The sequence below is a fragment of the Gigantopelta aegis genome, chromosome 10, assembly GCF_016097555.1.
Source record: "Gigantopelta aegis isolate Gae_Host chromosome 10, Gae_host_genome, whole genome shotgun sequence".
In the NCBI taxonomy this organism is placed as follows: Eukaryota; Metazoa; Mollusca; class Gastropoda; order Neomphalida; family Peltospiridae; genus Gigantopelta; species Gigantopelta aegis.
The window spans coordinates 57,767,399-57,787,923 of NC_054708.1; the positions used below are offsets into that span (position 1 = coordinate 57,767,399).

The 20,525-nt window shown below is 37.3% G+C and overlaps 1 protein-coding gene across 1 annotated transcript in view; it reads right to left on the minus strand.

Moving 5' to 3' along the window:
• The window catches only part of LOC121384549 (ionotropic receptor 25a-like), a 68,151-nt gene extending 60,773 nt beyond the window's left edge, over positions 1-7,378 (minus strand). Inside the window, exon 1 of the mRNA XM_041514987.1 lies at positions 7,165-7,378. Coding sequence (XP_041370921.1) covers positions 7,165-7,246 — 82 coding nt within the window. The 5' untranslated portion in view covers positions 7,247-7,378. The remainder of the gene's footprint in view (positions 1-7,164) is intronic.
• Positions 7,379-20,525: the final 13,147 nt, after the last annotated feature.

A 20,525-nucleotide genomic window follows, 5' to 3' on the forward strand; every position in this document is an offset into this window, starting at 1 on the left:
TGCATTAAAACTGTTTCTAATACTGTCAGATATTGTGTTGACTAATGACTGACTAAAAGGACGGTAATTATGGTATGAAACTTTAAAAGTATTTGTAACATGATTTAGAAAAACTTATGTCAAATGCTTATTTTAGATTATTGCTAAGTTTCGTTAGCATGTTTTCAAATTATTAAAATAAAATATAACTGCAAATTGTAAATAATTGTATAAAATAATATATCAAGATACCGACATATGTTATACTATGATCAATGGTTCCCCAGTAAAAAAGCGTTGTTATAATTATACACCTATCGGCATCCACAAACACCTAACAACTATAGCCTGAATTAAAACACGAATGGATAAATTAGTGAGTGAATGAGTGAGTGTATGTTTGAATGAATGAATGAATGAATGAATGAATGAATGAATGAAAGAAAGGAAGAAAGAAAGAAAGAATGAAAGAATGTTTAGTTTAAAATCCAGTAAAAAAATCCTTGAGAGCTGTTCACAAAACAACCTCAATGTGTTGTACATAATACATAATATATAGCACATACTACTGTCATCAAATTCCTTCTCAGCTGACGGGGTCGGACGTAGCACATACTACTGTCATCAAATTCCTTCTCAACTGACGGGGTCGGACGTAGCACATACTACGGTCATCAGATTCCTTCTCAACTGACGGGGTCGGACGTAGCACATACTACTGTCATCAGATTCCTTCTCAACTGACGGGGTCGGACGTAGCACATACTACTGTCATCAGATTCCTTCTAAACTGACGGGGTCGGACGTAGTACATACTACGGTCATCAGATTCCTTCTAAACTGACGGGGTCGGACGTAGTACATACTACTGTCATCAGATTCCTTCTCAACTGACGGGGTTGGACGTAGCACATACTACGGTTATCAGATTCCTTCTCAGCTGACGGGATCGGACGTAGCACATACTACTGTCATCAGATTCCTTCTCAACTGACGGGGTTGGACGTAGCACATACTACGGTTATCAGATTCCTTCTCAGCTGACGGGATCGGACGTAGCACATACTACTGTCATCAGACTCCTTCTCAACTGACGGGGTTGGACGTAGCCCAGTGGTAATGCGCTCGCCTGATTGATCCACGTCGATGGGTCATTGGACTATTTCTCTTTCCAGCCAGTGCGACACGACTGGTATATCAAAGACTATGGGATAGTGTATATGAAAGATTCCTTGCTACTAATGGAAAGGTTCAGCGGGTTTCCTCTCTTAAGACTACATGTTACAATTACCAAATGTTTGACATCCAATAGCCTGCAACATGCAACAAAATAATCTGGTGCATCTCTTGGATACATCTGCATGCTGCTGTGCAAGGTTGTCCATTATCAAGACATTAGCACTTTGAAGTACATGTATATATAAAAAGGGTAATCTGGTGCACATCATGATGTTTAGCAATTTTGGATCAATTAATGCATATAGCCTGTTTCATCAGTTTTGGTAAACCCTACCCATTAAGTGTTTTCTCGAAATTAAACTTGGTGGAATCCTCATCCATTGGCATGTGAGCATTTATCGCTATATCAACTGGTATCAGTGCAGTCTGCATGTGTATGTGTCTTCAGCTGGTGGCCATTTCTTTGCAAAGACACTCTTCTTATAAACAATGTCTCACTGAATATTGTTTAACAATGCGCAGTCAGCGTTACTGAACAGGGCCCAAGAAACCTGGTAGCTACCATTTTTATTCCTAAAACAATATTTCCTGTGTTCCCAGGTTTTTAACGACTAAAACTGTTCAACGTTCTTCATTGTTATGCATTGGTGTTTCCCATGACCCAAGAAAGAGCTCACAGTGCTGTAGCCAGTTATAGGCAGGATACAGAAATCATATTACAGTGCTGCATACCTCTAGCTGGTCATACATAGCAAGTGCTGGTTTATACCAGGTATGACTGGAATATGTTCTTTCGTTGCATGTGAGGAAATATACAAGTATTTTCTTTACTCTAACTATACTCGTATTACAGTAATATAGAAGCAATACGATAACATCACTGCTTATTACAATATGTTGTTTTCACTTTCCTGAAGTACATTTTGTATGTAGTACAATTCTGATGTCAGCCTAATTCGTGTTTGAATATATTGATTTCACAACTGCCATATGTTGTAATATTTACTTGTCTTGTCCTGTTCAACACTGAGACACAGCATCTTCGTGCTGTTCAGACTAATACCTAGACATTTGACCATGTACTTTGTATAGACATGCGGGCTTTGCCTAATATTATTATTATATGGAAACAATATATGCCAGTCTTAACTGGTTTACATCAACGCATGCTATATATGACAAGATAAGGAATAAGCAATACAGTATCATTATTTGGCTGTGAAACGGAAAATGTTCTATTTAATAATGAAGAAAGTTGACCAGTTGCAGATGATAGCAAGAAAGGTTTGCGGCCACCAAATGTTGGGTGTATGAAAATGCATATTGCGTTTCACTGAACAATCTTCAATATTAGATTGCCAGTAAGAAAAGTGTGCTTGCAAATGGTAATTCCATGGTAAAGTTACATTGTCACAAAGTTTTCAAATTTAGTTCACTGATAAATCATGCAAATAAATGAAATGTATAATGATTCCACTTTCTGTAACAAGCAGTTCAGTTCATTTTAAAAATGGCTTACTAGAATATTGACAAACCATATGCATCACAAAAACGTTTTATGGTTTTGTAGGGATAGCATCTCGTCAGTCACATGGTTTTGTCCCATCAGTTACATTAGAAAATTCAACAGTATTAAACGTGAAAGAAATATTTCTATCAAAACTGATCTTAATGCAGAATTGCAATATGTAGCTAGTAAAAGGGTTGTATACAAACCTATTTCTTAAAAGCTGAGATAGTGATTACAGCTTCAGTACAGTATGTCATAGACCACACCATTATTTATTCAAAGTTTTAAAATTTTCTCCTACACTTTGGGAATTATTAATCAAATGTCCCATAAGTCACAATGGAATTCACCAAATAAGCTACCCAAAATGAAAACAGCTATACACATAGTGATGATTCTACCGGCTGGTGACATCGCGAGACGTCACCACACCCAAACGTGAGTTTGGAAATGCTGTCAAGAGTGGTTTTGAAAAGAAAAATGAACCAGGTTTAGTGTCACCCAGAATTTCTGAATAACCTGATGCGAAAGTGACTGCCCTTTTGTTGTGCTTCAAAATGTCAGTGATCATGCTTTGACAATGGATAACCATGCAGCACATGAGGCAATAAATGAACCAGATGATTATGTTGTATGTGCTGATGATAGTGAGATGAAGCCGCCAGTGTACCAGATGATAACCATGCAGCACATGAGGCAATAAATGAACCAGATGATTATGTTGTATGTGCTGATGATAGTGAGATGAAGCCGCCAGTGTACCAGATGATAACCATGCAGCACATGAGGCAATAAATGAACCAGATGATTATGTTGTATGTGCTGATGATAGTGAGATGAAGCCGCCAGTGTACCAGATGATAACCATGCAGCACATGAGGCAATAAATGAACCAGATGATTATGTTGTATGTGAAAATGATAATGAGACGAAGCCGCCGGTGTACCAGATGATAACTAGTATGAGGACGGTAGTATGCATAGCACGATGTACTCAATTCATATATTACCCTCAGTTGTTTTCGTGTTATGGATTTGTTAAGAATTCATTCATTCATTCATTCATTCATTCATTTATTTATTGTTTGATTTATTCATTCACCATTCATTCATTATTAATTCATTGATGGTTTGGTATTGTAGTTGTGGTAACCGATGAGTGCTAATAGCTCTATAATGACAACAATGAGCAATGACTTGATCAATGGTATAGCTATAAACCTTATATTGATTTTTCATTTTAGACGAACAGTTACAATTTTAGGTTCTTCAAAACATGCCAACAAAACTTATCAACCATTAAAATTTAATATTTAACATAAAAAGTGTCTTTCCAACACACATTATTAGATTTTCATGCCAAAAACACCGCCAGTTTCGTTAGCCATCTTAACTATTTGACAGTATAACAAACCGTTTTGATGAACTTATTGACTCCATAAACATCCGTTTTGACGCAAAGAACACCTTTCTAAGTGTTGTAGTTCTAAAGATATATAATTATATTGATGGATCTTGTTCGCATCAACTTTACAAAATGTCATCTTATATTTCCATGACCCCTGCGCCCCAGAGATTAATTTCCACCATGGTGACACATGTTATACTTCCGGCTCCGGTACACTTCACCTTTGGGGGGCCTCTGCTGCGGGACTAATTGACTAATTGGAACTAAAGGAACAATGGTTTATTTAACAATGCACTCAACACATTTTATTTACGGTTATATGGCTAAAGGAACAAGTGACTTTTAAAAACATTTACTGTTTATTTACTTTACAATTGTATACAGGATCTAAAAGTCATTACACCTTTATCATTTTTGCACATATAGTAATGATGGGCGAGTAAATCAATATGAGATACTAAAAATGTACTGTCACCTATGAAACTTTTTGACAGAGCTTAAGATACCCTATACATAGACATAAAAAATCATTAAAAAAGTCCACCATAAATCTTTTGAGCACTTTCGTTTTAAAAACCGCTTCAATGGGGGTGATCAACGATGTTCTTAAAAACACAAACAGTACAAATAACATTATTTTTCCTACCAAAAAATTCCATTGTGGGTGCGGGTTGGACAGGGGTCAGGTTGGAGGATGGGTAGGGTGTCACTATTCCCACATATCTGTATGTATATAGTATGTACTGATACTAATGTCATAAAATGACCTGCCTGTCAAACGTAACGAACTAGTCCAACAAATTACACTAAGATATGTGATATTTTATTGAATACAAAGCCAAAATGACAGTCCTGTGATTTCCGTCCATTTTAGGACTAACATAGAAGTACACCACTCTCCTTAAATGATACAATTTTATTTTTTTGTATACAATTTTATTTAATTTCACAGAACGTCAAAACTGTTTTATTTTTTCCCTACGTTGACACAAACAAAAATTATATATGAAAAACGTCTCTGTGTGTTTCAATGCTAAACCTGTACTCAGTGACGTCACGCCACTGTCGTTCTGCTAGGTAACGAGCCTATACCGCTGCGTACGATAGTATCATTTCCCTTTAAATGGAGACATCCAGTAGCCGATGATTAATAAATAAATGTACTCTAGTGGTGTCGTTACGCAAAACAAAACATTTTATAATTCTGACATACATTCTTATAAGAAACCCGCTACGATTTTTAAATTAACAACAAGGAATCTTTTATATGCACTTTCCCACAGTGAGGACAGCACATTCAACTACCTATGATATACCAGTCGTGGAACACTGGTTGAGACAAGTGAAAGGATCCACCGGACAGTTCGACTCTACGGCCCAGGCACCTCAGGCACCTCAGGCACCTCAGGCAAGCGCTCTGCAGACTGAGCTAGATCCCGCCCCGTAGATTAGGTTAAGTTTGTTTTTGTTTAACGACACCACTGGAGCACATTGATTTATTAATCATCAGCTGTTAGATGTCAAATATTTGGTAATTTTGACATATAAAGTTAAAGTTTGTTTTATTTAACGACACCACTAGAACACATTGATTTATTAATCATCGGCTATTGGATGTTAAACATTTAGTAATTTTGACGTATAGTTTTAGAAAGGAAACCCGCAACCTTTTTTGCATTAGTAACAAGGGATCTTCTATATGCACCATTTTGTTTAACGGCATCACTAGATCACATTGATTTATTAATCATCGGCTATTGGATGTTAAACATTTGGTAATTTCGACTTATAGTCTTAGAAAGGAAACCCGCTACCTTTTTTCCCCATTAGTAGCAAGGGATATTTTATATGCACCATCCCACAGACAGGATAGCACATACCACAGCCTTTGGTATACCAGTCGTGGTGCACTGGCTAGGGCGAGAAATAGCCCAATGGGCCCACCGACGGGGATCGATGCCACATCGACCGCGTATCAGGCGAATGCTTTACCACTGGGCTACATCCCACCCGCCCTATAGATTGAATGAAGACTTAAACGTCATTCAAATACGATTTGAGGTCAGACTGACAGACGAAGGTTTTATGGACAGGTTTGGGTGACTAATGTGGTTGCAAAATTGTGATCCATATAGTCAATATATATTTTGAAAAAATTGTTGCATTGCTCAATACTGGCATACATTCAACGAATTTGAATAACAGTTATATGGCGTCAGACATATGGTTAAGTATCACAGAGATAATAATTATCATAATTAGAGAGGAAACTCGCTTTCGCCACACAATGGGCTACTTTTTTTGATTAGCAATAAGGGATGTTTTATATGCAGCATCTCGCAGACAGGATAGTACATGCCACGGTCTTTGTTACACCAGTTGTAGAGCGCTGGCTAGAACCAGAAATAGCCGTAGACCGACCGCAAATCAAACGTTGGCATTACCACAAGGCTATATCCCACCTGACAGCGAAGCACCGCTCATTACGACCTTCTGAACTCGGATGATTAATAGCGAATTTAAAATGACCATTGTCCAGCGAATATAAAAAACTCAAACCTTACAAAAAACTAAATGTTCATTTGTTTGTTGGTTTGTGTGTGTGTGTGTGTGTGTTCTCTCTCTCTCTCTCTCTACCTCTCTCTATATATCTCCCTCTGTCTATCTGTGTCTCTCTGTGTGTGTGTGTGTGTGTGTTCTCTCTCTCTCTGTCTCTCTCTGTCCGTCTGTCTCTCCCACTCTCCCTCCCTCCCCCACCTCTCTCTCTCGCTCTCTCGCTCTGTCTCTCTCTCTGTCTCGCTGTGTCTCTCTCTCTCTCTCTCTGTGTGTGTGTGTGTGCGTGTGCGTGTGTGATTGTGTGTGTGTCTGCGTGTACTTTTATGATAGCTTATCATGGTTTCCTTTATATAAAATATTATACAAATCCACCATAATGTTCATACATAATTAATATATATACAAACATATTTCGATTTACCTGTCACATCCACACAACCACACAACGACGACAACGGAAATAGCGCGTGATAATGACTCTTAGTGGCTATCTACTGTGTAGTTAAGCGGAAACCAGGAATAACAACACTTACCAATGGTGCTCTGGCAGCAGACCTCTCCTATACAGATTACCAAAGAATACACGATACCCGTCATCCATGTCAGTACGTCCATCGTCAGAAGACAAGTCCCCGTCACTCACTCAGGTGTACACACGATTACTCTTGGCCGAGGTGTGAACGAGTTGCCCCGAGTGTTTTCGTAGGCACGTTACCCTGGCTGGCGAAGTGATGGCGGACACGGCCGGAGCGAGACTGGGAGACTCGCCTACACCCGAGGACGGATGGAGATTGCAGGTGCGCATGGCGGTGATTACCGACACCAATCGATAGCTGGTGGCGACAAGCGACCAATACGTTTATTATTATCGTCATATCGACGAGCATCGCTCGTGTTTGCACAACACAGTTTGCTTTGCGCTAATGACCATATTTTCTAGGAGTGGAGTTTAAAAAATTAATAAATGGATATATATATATATATATATATATATATATATATATATATATATATAGATGGGTGGATGGATGGATGGATGGATGGATGGATGGATGGATGGATAGAAGGACAGACGGACGGACGGACGAACTACACAACGAACGAACATGCCAACGAACGAATGAATGAATGAATGAATTAATGGATGTATGGATGAATGAATGGAAAACTCATTGAAAGAATAAATTATTGAATGAACGAATGGTGAATGAATACATTTATTAATGAACGCATGACAAACAGACGGACAGCCAGACGAAGTGACTGACTGACTTGCTGAATGCTTGGATGAATGAATGCATGGGTGAATGGCGGATTAATGAATGGATGAATGAATGAATAAATGATGAATGAATGAATGAATGAATGAATGAATAAATAAATGAATAGACACATGAACATATAAAAGAACAAACATATTAAAGGGACATTCCTGAGTTTGTTGCAATTTTTAAGATGTTATCGACTAACAGAGAAGTTTTAACGATTGTAATTACATATCAAATACATTTTTCGGCATAAAATATTAGTGGCTGTACACTAAACGTGTTTCTTAGCGTTCTAATATTTGTACTAGGTTAAATTTAATTTTATTTGCTAAAATAAAAAAAATTCGTACGTACGAAATTTATGAAGACAAAACCAGTTTAGGCTTCTTGTAAATATTAAGACGACAAGAAACACATTGAATATACAGACACTGATATTCTAAACAAAAAAATATATCTAATATGAAAGTTTAATCGTACAAATATTTTATTAGTCGGAAACATCTTACAATGCAGCAAACTCAGGAATGTCCCTTTAACAACACATCATCATGAAGAAAAACTAATCATCAGTATTGAATGAGAAAGGTACATGACTTAATGACACCAACACGTGCATTTTAGTGTCCCTAAACTAACTTTCCAAAATATAGTATTTGTAATCTCCGCTCACTATATCATTTTATATATTAAAGTGCTGTTCCAGATGTGACCGGCCTCGGTGGCGTCGTGGCAGGCCATCGGTCTACAGGCTGGTAGGTACTGGGTTCGGATCCCAGTCGAGGCATGGGATTTTTAATCGAGATACCGACTCCAAACCCTGAGTGAGTGCTCCGCAAGGCTCAATGGGTAGGTGTAAACCACTTGCACCGACCAGTGATCCATAACTGGTTCAACAAAGGCCATGGTTTGTGCTATCCTGCCTGTGGGAAGTGCAAATAAAAGATCCCTTGCTGCCTGTCGTAAAAAGAGTAGCCTATGTGGCGACAGCGGGTTTCCTCTAAAAACAGTGTCAGAATGACCATATGTTTGACGTCCAATAGCCGATGATAAGATAAAAAATCAATGTGCTCTAGCGGCGTCGTTAAATAAAACAAACTTTACTTTTTTTGTTCCAGATGTATGATATATTGAGCTATATCAATCAAGATATTATTTAATATGATTAAAAAATTATTTTAAAAAATGTAAAAAAAATTATATACCGGTATATTTTCCATTTAAAAATATTCCCCTGAAAAACAGAACCACCTGAATTCGTTTCGGGAATTTCCGTAAGATTTGATCCGTGACGTCACGAAGGGAACTCCTTTCGATAGTCAGCGCCATTGTTCATTGCTTCTTTTGTGTTTATTATGGTTAAACGGCGTGTTGTTGGCGGCTGTAGCAATACAAAAGCCGATAAATTTAGTCTTCACGCATTTGCTAGTAATGTTGCTGTGAGAAAGCTGTGTGTGAATTTGATTAAAACAACGTGGAAATACTGGACAGGAAAAAAATGCCGGAGACCGTTGCGACAGCAGACACTTTAGTTTCGATTCGTCCGAACTGGCTTGTCGGCTTAAGCGAGATATGGGAATACCATGTGTTAGGGCTTTTAAAAAACAGATGCCGTACCAACAATTTTTCTGCGACACAAAACAAATGACAACAAGCCGACGCCATCCACACCGATACGACCTTCCCAAATTGCGTTATGCTTTCAACTCCGGTCAGTTTGTTTTCTCATGCACGGTTCGTGCAATCATCGAGATCCGATTTGTTGTCGTTTACATCTCGTTCATTTGTGAGATTTTTCTTTACAGTTCGAGAACATTAAAACAATAAAGTACAGACAAGTAAGTATCTATAGCCTAGTCCGTCCCATCCTACAAAAATGTAGGTTTTTTTTTGTAAAAAAAAAAGAAGAAAAAAAAGAAGCTAATTTTGTATGCATCTTAGAAAACAATCGGCTCAGAAATAAATGACTTGTAAATTCCATAGTATGAAAAAAGGCGTTCCCTGTAAAACAGGCTATAAATACATTAAATTAATTTTACTACCTTCCCAAGAGAAAACATTTTTTTCATACTATGGAATGTGCTATAAGTTATTTATTTCTGACAGACTGTTTTTCACAACTGCACACAAAAAAATAGTATTGTTTTTGTTATTTCCCAAACCACTTTTACTTTTTTTTTTTTTTACGTCAAACTAAACTGAAATTATTCACGCAAAAAAAAAACATCTTCATAGATGGATGGACGGACTAAAAAGTCGTTTTTGTTTATTTTTTAAAATAAAAATAAGTTATTATTTCTGACAGACTGTTTTCACAACTGCACACAAAAAATAGTATTGTTTTTGTTATTTCCAAACACTTACTTTTTTTTTTTTTTTTTTTTTACGTCAAACTAAACTGAAATTATTCACCAAAAAAACCCATCTTCATAGAGGGATGGGACGGACTAAAGTCGTTTTTGTTTATTTCTAAAATTACCGATATCGGGTCCACTTGACTCGTAGAATTCAAGAGTTATTATCGTCTTTTCTACTACATCACAAGTATAAGAACATACTGTAGCAAAAAAATAATTCGCACGAAAAGCTAAAGAAAAAAACAAGAAATAAAAGTTGTAAATTAGTGGTAAGCTGTCTCACGACCATTTTCATCGTCATCGTCAGGCCGGGTGGTTCGTCGGAAGATGTTTCAGGTTCAAACTAATAAGGCATTATTTTGTTGTGTTTCGCACAAATATTAGTCCATCGTCATTACCTACCCTATTCATCATCGAAAGAAGAATCGCATTATCAATGAGCTTGGCAGTCGCTGTCGGTCCCACTTTCGCTTGCGCTGGAAGTCATCTCGTGGTAGGTTTCAGTGAAGCGCGTTCCCTTCGTGACGTCACGGCTATTTACAGGCAAATGTTTTTACCGAGAATTTTACTCGGTCGTTTCCGGCAGTGTTCTACGGGAGTGATGTTTTAATACTTTTATGGGGCATTTTCGTAATTATGGATTTACATATCGGTGTAAAATATTATTGCAATGAATTAAGAAAGCATTTAATTATGGAATTTGAAATTTTAGTGTATGGTCTGGCACAGCACTTTAATGGACAAAGGTATTTTTCAGAACAATTTAGCGATAAGATGTAGAACTTCTGAATTATATGGGTTTTTTTTTGTTCAACAGGTAACAAGTGTATGTAATATATTGTAGCGCTTCGCCATACAATGTCTATTTTTAGTAACAATGTGGTTGAATGTGACCTATATTGTAAATAAGATTTTTTTTTAAATCAAAAAATGAAACGTCACGGGAAGAAAATCAAAGTTGATGTTCTATTCAAGAAGTTAAATATTAACAATATGCTTTGGTCGACAGTTTTAAAGGTGAGTTTAAGTCACCCATACGACGCCATAAATCCTGGGATCAAAATCGTAGATCTTTGGAAGATCGCCAAAACTTAAAAGTTTGTTTTGTTTAACGACACCACTAGAGCACAGTGATTAATAAATCATCTGCTATTGGATGTTAAACATTTGGTAATTCTGTCTACCATGGTACGATCGTATTAAAAAATCGTCAATAAAAACCCAAACAACCCTACTAAAAAACAAAACCTACCCACAATAAAAAAAAAAAACCCACCCCAAAAAAACCCACCCACAATAAAAAACAACAACCCCCAAAAATCCCCACCCACAATAAAAAACAACAACACCCCCCAAAAAAAACCCACAATAAAAAACAACAACACCCCCCAAAAAAACCCCCACACACCTCCAACCCAACAACAACCCAACAACAACATCCCCAATAAAAAAAAAGGAGTAAAAAACAGAAAACCCCACAAAACAAAACAAATCAAACACACACACACGCTCAAAAAAAAAAAAATACAAAAAAAATACAAAACGACAAAACGACAAAAAACAACAATAACCCCCCCCAAACAAAAACCCAACAACAACAACAAAGAAACCCCCCCCCCCACAAGACACCATCACCATTATCAACCATACACGATGAGATAGACTAAATCAAACACTAGAAAAGTGTAAACCTTTTAACACACAACACTCGTGTTTTTATAGATGTGTTTAACCGCAGGCCCGTACGCAGGGGGTGGGTGGGTGGGTGAGTGCGAGGAGTGCGTACGCATCCCCCCATAGTCTGCCGAGGTCCGTCCGTGGATGCGTAAACAAATTTAAAATATGGGGTAATAACCTTTCTTCTACAATTTCTGTATAAAATTTGATATATTTTGAGGCAAAGAAAAATTTCAAATTTACTTCCCAGAATGCAGGAAAATGCATCTCCTGCATTCTAGATTTAAAAACTTTTCGTGTGTGTGTGTGTGTGTGTGTGTGTGTGTGTGTGTGTGTGTGTGTGCATGCCCCCGGACCTCCCTAGCAACTTTTTGTTGTTGTTATTTACTACTCCGATTCAATATTTTATTACTCCTGAAAAAGTGAGAGATTGTACCATCAGTATTAACTAAATTAATGTCAGAATACTTCCCTTTAAAATATCCATTTTAAATATATTTTTATTTCCCATTTCTTCCAGTTTGTTAGAGCAAATAGCTCTGAACAGATAATTAAACTGAAGTCGAACACCTGGGTACCACACGATCAAAGAAGAATAGTATAATGACGGAGGCAGATGACCATGATATATCCAAAGCCATCAATAGAGACGTCTTCACCAGCTGGTATCTGACGTCACTCTACTTATATTTCAACTTTTATGTCTTTGTATACATATATCTCTATATGCGTGCGCATATATGTGTATGTAAGTATGCATGCATGCATGCGAAAGGTGTAAACCACTAGCACCGACCAGTGATCCATAACTGGTTCAACAAAGGCCATGGTTTGTGCTATTCTGCCTGTGGGAAGCGCAAATAAAAGATCCCTTGCTGCCTGTCGTAAAAGAGTAGCCTATGTGGCGACAGCGGGTTTCCTCTAAAAAAAAAAACCAGTGTCAGAATGACCATATGTTTGACGTTCAATAGCCGATGATAAGATAAAAAATCAATGTGTTCTAGTGGCGTCGTTAAATAAAACAAACTTTACTGTATCTCTTTCTCTATCTCTCCGTGTGTGTGTGTGTGTGTGTGTGTGTGTGGAGAGAGAGTGTGTGTAAGAGAGAGAAGAGAGAGAGAGAGAGAGAGAGAGAGAGAGAGAGAGAGAGAGAGAGAGAGAGAGAGAGAGAGAGAGAGAGAGCGAGAGCGAGAGAGAGTGAGAGAGAGAGAGAGACAGAGAGAGGGACAGAGAGAGAGAGAGAGAGAGAGAGAGAGAGAGAGAGAGAGAGAGAGAGAGAGAGAGAGAGAGAGAAGAGAGTGAGAGTGAGAGAGAGAGAGAAGAGAGAGAGGCGGAAATGAAATAGAAGTTGAAAACAAGCACACGCCTGTATTTGTGTGTGTGTGCCTGCGGACATGCGTGCGTACGTGCGCACGTGTATGTGTAGACAGCTACTGTAGGCAAATATATTTATCTAAACAAACCAGGTATGTCATGGTAAGCGCCGAGTAAAACTCCATATCTCTTATTTGTATTGTTTGCTTTAATCAATCTACGATTTACTTTTTACTCACCATCCTCAATATATACATATACCTTGTACCATTACGAATCCGTTATTATCAGCAAAGACAATTTATATTGCACTTGAGATCTGGTGAACTTGGTGGACGGTATACGAAAGATATAATATAGGATATAATTATAATACTTTACTCCGATCATATGTTTACAACTGACAAACAGTGAATGGTCTTGAAGGTTCCATTGTACCAAATCAATTACTATTGCCGATAATGTTAACGTTTACTAATAACATCGATATCAGCGGCGTATTGGTACACAAAGGCAATGCACCAATGAAAAATGTGGCATATCATATCTAATCTACCTGCAAGAAAATGTAGGCTAACATTGAATTTAAGAGATTTAATGAAGGTTTCTATTGGCAACCCTAATTATTGTTAAAAATCGCAGTTCCATCTTTAGGGGTACCCTGCACTGGTTTGAACGTCTAGTGTTTTGTACATATTAATAATATACTAAATAAACGTGCGTTTTTTATTGACAGTAGATAATAGTATTTGCATAGATAATCAATCTCATGTATTACTGCCAATCAGAGACGCAGGTGTTTTCTCTCTGTAAATAGTTCACGGTGCAACTCGAACGTTCACACGGAACTTTCTGCTTTGGTACAATGCAACCTGAAACCCAGACTGTGAACCAAAACAGGGGAGACTACCGTTGGTATGTTTAAGTCACGGTTGATTGTCCCATATGATTATCTCATATATACATTGTAGGTAGCATTAAACCAAATAATTTCTGGCTGGGTCAAAGTTCGAGGTGCACCGAACTTTTGATAGACAAGTTAACACCACAAGTCCTGTGATTGGTTATAAATGTGAGTGTGTTGGTTGTAAAAAAATTAGTTTCATCTGGGCTAAAAATGTATGCAATTTTATTTCATCTAGTACCATTGTGTCAAGTAGCCTTGTGCTTGAAACATGTATGGGGTACTGATATTTATGGGTAATAGTTTGGTTGATATATTGCATATAGTGTTTTTAAACACAAACGTTAACATGATCGCTTATTGGATTTTATTTGGTATAGTCATACCTGTATGTTTCATCCAACAAAGATAAAGAAGACTTTGTTTACACAAGTCCTTTAAGTACTGTACAATACTGTAAAACTATTTTGGAACTTGAATTATTTACTTATTTATAATTGTTATTGTTTATAATTGTTATTACTTGCATTTTTGGTTATTTCGTTAATTTTATCTGTCGCCAATAAGACTGACATTATTTGGGCACGGAGCCGTGAGAGTGATGAATAACGTTGATTTCTGAGACAAAAAGAAGAAAAGTTTAGAAGAAGAAAGAAGAAACAACAACCACGAAGCTACCCCCCATCCTAAAACCCCGAAAACTCGGTTTATTTTAAGTGTCCTCTTGTCTTGCTTTTTGAAAATCTCGTTTTCGTGTCTTGATCTTACAACTTATGTTTAGCAATATTTATTTAAGGACAACAAGCCGTGGTAGACCCAAGGGAGGGGGTTGACCCGACACTTTTATTTTGTACTCAGAAGGCTGACAATGCCGTATTTGATGAACACTTGAAATAAATAAACTTCTCAGTGGAGCTTGCCGCTAGTCTGAACCCCAGTAGCAGGTTCAGTCCCTTTAGGGCCCTGAAATATATGTATTTTCATCTCTCGGGTCATCGCACTGGCAATGCTACCGCCCACACTTTCAAATACTACTCCGCAAGCCCTAAACGAAATATCACAAGCATTCTATGGCGTACCTAGTAGTCGCGTCGCGTATGTGTCTTGAGATCCTGTAAACATTAGGCCGTAGGTAGATTTTTTATTATTATTATTTTTTGGGTGGGTGGGGTACGATGAATTCTTGAAACGAACGAGAGCATACCTAAAACTCCTTAAAAGGTCAAGAAGAGGATTTTCTTTGTTTCTATTATTTGTACCGGATGTTTTTATTTATTTATTTATTATTATTATTATTTTTTTGTTTTTTTATTTTTTTTATTATTATTATTATTAGGTGGGTTTTTTTTTGGGGGGGGGGGGGATTGTCACCTTACCTCACCCCCGCTAGCTACGACACTGAGGAAAACATGAATATACCGGATGTATAAATATTAATCTGTAAGTTTCACCCTGACCTTTCGGTGATTTTAAAAATATATGTACGATTGCATTCAGTATATAATTTCACAGAGAGAACTATAACAAATAACATGTGGCTGGGTCAAAGTTCGAAGTGCACGTGACTTTAAATAACGCAGTTAATACTGCTAGTCCTGCCATTGGTGATAAACATATTTTTTCTTAAAGTTTTATCTGTGCAATAAATGTTGGAACCTGAAGGTAGTTCGATATTCAACGTTCAACACTCAACATCGAATACTGCTGTGATAGAACAACACTCAACATTGAATACTGCTGTGATAGAACAACATTCAACATTGAATACTACTCTGATAGAACAACATTCAACATTGAATACTGCTCTGATAGAACAACATTCAACATCGAATACTGCTCTGATAGAACAACATTCAAGATCGAATACTGCTCTGACAGAACAACATTCAAGATCGAATACTGCTCTGACAGAGAACAACACTCAACATTGAATACTGCTGTGATAGAACAACATTCAACATTGAATACTGCTGTGATAGAACAACATTCAACATTGAATACTGCTCTGATAGAACAACATTCAACATCGAATACTGCTCTGATAGAACAACATTCAAGATCGAATACTGCTCTGACAGAGAACAACACTCAACATTGAATACTGCTCTGACAGAACAACATTCAACATTGAATACTGCTCTGATAGAACAACACTCAACATTGAATACTGCTGTGATAGAACAACATTCAACATCGAATACTGCTCTGATAGAACACCATCAACATTGAATACTGCTGTGATAGAACAACATTCAACATCGAATACTGCTCTGATAGAACAACATTCAACATTGAATACTGCTCTGACAGAACAACATTCAACATTGAATACTGCTGTGATAGAACAACATTCAACATTGAATACTGCTCTGATAGAACACCATCAACATTGAATACTGCTGTGATAGAACAACATTCAACATCGAATACTGCTCTGATAGAACACCATCAACATTGAATACTGCTGTGATAGAACAACATTCAACATTGAATACTGCTCTGATAGAACACCATCAACATTGAATACTGCTCTGATAGAACACCATCAACATTGAATACTGCTCTGATAGAACACCATCAACATTGAATACTGCTCTGATAGAACAACATTCAACATCGAATACTGCTCTGATAGAACACCATCAACATTGAATACTGCTGTGATAGAACAACATTCAACATTGAATACTGCTGTGATAGAACAACATTCAACATTGAATACTGCTCTGATAGAACAACATTCAACATCGAATACTGCTCTGATAGAACAACATTCAAGATCGAATACTGCTCTGACAGAGAACAACACTCAACATTGAATACTGCTGTGATAGAACAACATTCAACATCGAATACTGCTCTGATAGAACACCATCAACATTGAATACTGCTGTGATAGAACAACATTCAACATCGAATACTGCTCTGATAGAACAACATTCAACATCGAATACTGCTCTGACAGAACAACACTCAACATTGAATACTGCTGTGATAGAACAACATTCAACATCGAATACTGCTCTGATAGAACAACATTCAACATTGAATATTGCTGTGATAGAACAACATTCAACATCGAATACTGCTCTGATAGAACACCATCAACATGGAATACTGCTCTGATAGAACACCATCAACATTGAATACTGCTGTGATAGAACAACATTCAACATTGAATACTGCTCTGATAGAACACCATCAACATTGAATACTGCTCTGATAGAACACCATCAACATTGAATACTGCTCTGATAGAACACCATCAACATTGAATACTGCTCTGATAGAACAACATTCAACATCGAATACTGCTCTGATAGAACACCATCAACATTGAATACTGCTGTGATAGAACAACATTCAACATTGAATACTGCTGTGATAGAACAACATTCAACATTGAATACTGCTCTGATAGAACAACATTCAACATCGAATACTGCTCTGATAGAACAACATTCAACATCGAATACTGCTCTGACAGAACAACACTCAACATTGAATACTGCTGTGATAGAACAACATTCAACATCGAATACTGCTCTGATAGAACAACATTCAACATTGAATATTGCTGTGATAGAACAACATTCAACATCGAATACTGCTCTGATAGAACACCATCAACATGGAATACTGCTCTGATAGAACACCATCAACATTGAATACTGCTGTGATAGAACAACATTCAACATTGAATACTGCTCTGATAGAACACCATCAACATTGAATACTGCTCTGATAGAACACCATCAACATTGAATACTGCTCTGATAGAACACCATCAACATTGAATACTGCTCTGATAGAACAACATTCAACATCGAATACTGCTCTGATAGAACACCATCAACATTGAATACTGCTGTGATAGAACAACATTCAACATTGAATACTGCTGTGATAGAACAACATTCAACATTGAATACTGCTCTGATAGAACAACATTCAACATCGAATACTGCTCTGATAGAACAACATTCAAGATCGAATACTGCTCTGACAGAGAACAACACTCAACATTGAATACTGCTGTGATAGAACAACATTCAACATCGAATACTGCTCTGATAGAACACCATCAACATTGAATACTGCTGTGATAGAACAACATTCAACATCGAATACTGCTCTGATAGAACAACATTCAACATCGAATACTGCTCTGACAGAACAACACTCAACATTGAATACTGCTGTGATAGAACAACATTCAACATCGAATACTGCTCTGATAGAACAACATTCAACATTGAATACTGCTGTGATAGAACAACATTCAACATCGAATACTGCTCTGATAGAACACCATCAACATTGAATACTGCTGTGATAGAACAACATTCAACATCGAATACTGCTCTGATAGAACAACATTCAACATCGAATACTGCTCTGACAGAACAACATTCAACAATGAATACTGCTGTGATAGAACAACATTCAACATTGAATACTGCTCTGATAGAACACCATCAACATTGAATACTGCTGTGATAGAACAACATTCAACATCGAATACTGCTCTGATAGAACACCATCAACATTGAATACTGCTGTGATAGAACAACATTCAACATTGAATACTGCTCTGATAGAACACCATCAACATTGAATACTGCTCTGATAGAACACCATCAACATTGAATACTGCTCTGATAGAACACCATCAACATTGAATACTGCTCTGATAGAACACCATCAACATTGAATACTGCTCTGATAGAACACCATCAACATTGAATACTGCTCTGATAGAACACCATCAACATTGAATACTGCTCTGATAGAACACCATCAACATTGAATACTGCTGTGATAGAACAACATTCAACATTGAATACTGCTCTGACAGAACAACATTCAACATTGAATACTGCTGTGATAGAACACCATCAACATTGAATACTGCTCTGATAGAACAACATTCAACATCGAATACTGCTCTGATAGAACACCATCAACATTGAATACTGCTGTGATAGAACAACATTCAACATTGAATACTGCTCTGATAGAACAACATTCAACATTGAATACTGCTGTGATAGAACAACATTCAACATCGAATACTGCTCTGATAGAACAACATTCAACATCGAATACTGCTCTGATAGAACAACATTCAACATCGAATACTGCTCTGATAGAACACCATCAACATTGAATACTGCTGTGATAGAACAACATTCAACATTGAATACTGCTCTGATAGAACAACATTCAACATCGAATACTGCTCTGACAGAACAACATTCAACATCGAATACTGCTCTGACAGAACAACATTCAACATTGAATACTGCTCTAATAGAACAACATTCAACATTCAATACTGCTCTGACAGAACAACATTCAACATCGAATACTGCTCTGACAGAACAACATTCAACATCGAATACTGCTCTGACAGAACAACATTCAACATCGAATACTGCTCTGACAGAACAACATTCAACATTGAATACTGCTCTGATAGAACAACATTCAACATATCAGGTTTTTTAAAAAGCATGCAACATTCTTTAAAATATACAATACAAATTAAAGTGTATATCCTATGCTAATATGATGAATCTAGAGTGGCTTAGGGATATAAGATAATATGGTGTTATTCGGAAATAAAACATAGAGCTAAGCCTCGCCGGAATCTACAAAACACAGTAATTATATAGCAAAATAATTAACATACGCACACATCTGAAACTAAACACATAATGATTATGATATGCTAAACAGGTGTTCAGTAGTGCACATCCCACCGATATATAACAAAAACAGGGTGGCTCAGGGGCAACTTCCCACGTAACGCCCCATCCATATATTACATGGTGTACACACAGTTTGAAATCAATGTCCCCACAATTCTAAAACTAAACATACAGTCACAATGCTTAAACACCTGTGTTTAAGAAACACATTTAATTTCATTTCAACTTATTTTCGTGCTTATAAGTTATATCCAATTAAGCTTCAAGCACGCTGTCCTGAACACACACCACAGCTATCTGTTGTTAGTTGTTAGTGGTTAGTAAGAGAGGAGAGGGTGTAATGGCCGTACACCTACCCATTGAGTCGGTAAAATTCCCTCTGGGTGGGAGCCAGTACCAGGCTGCGAACCCTGTGTCTACCAGCCGTATGTTCGATGATTTAACCACGACGACACCGAGGCCGGTTGAGAAAAACAGACTTCGTATATTCGGCACAGAATGTTGTATCGTATGTTGAACAAGTGTTAACAGACACGGGTGTACATACACTTAGTATTTTATCTACGGGACACAACTACATATTCGTCAACAATGTGACAACAACCAGGATAATGTCCCCTGCTTCGTTCACGGCTACCAGTCTGTCACAGACAAAAAATG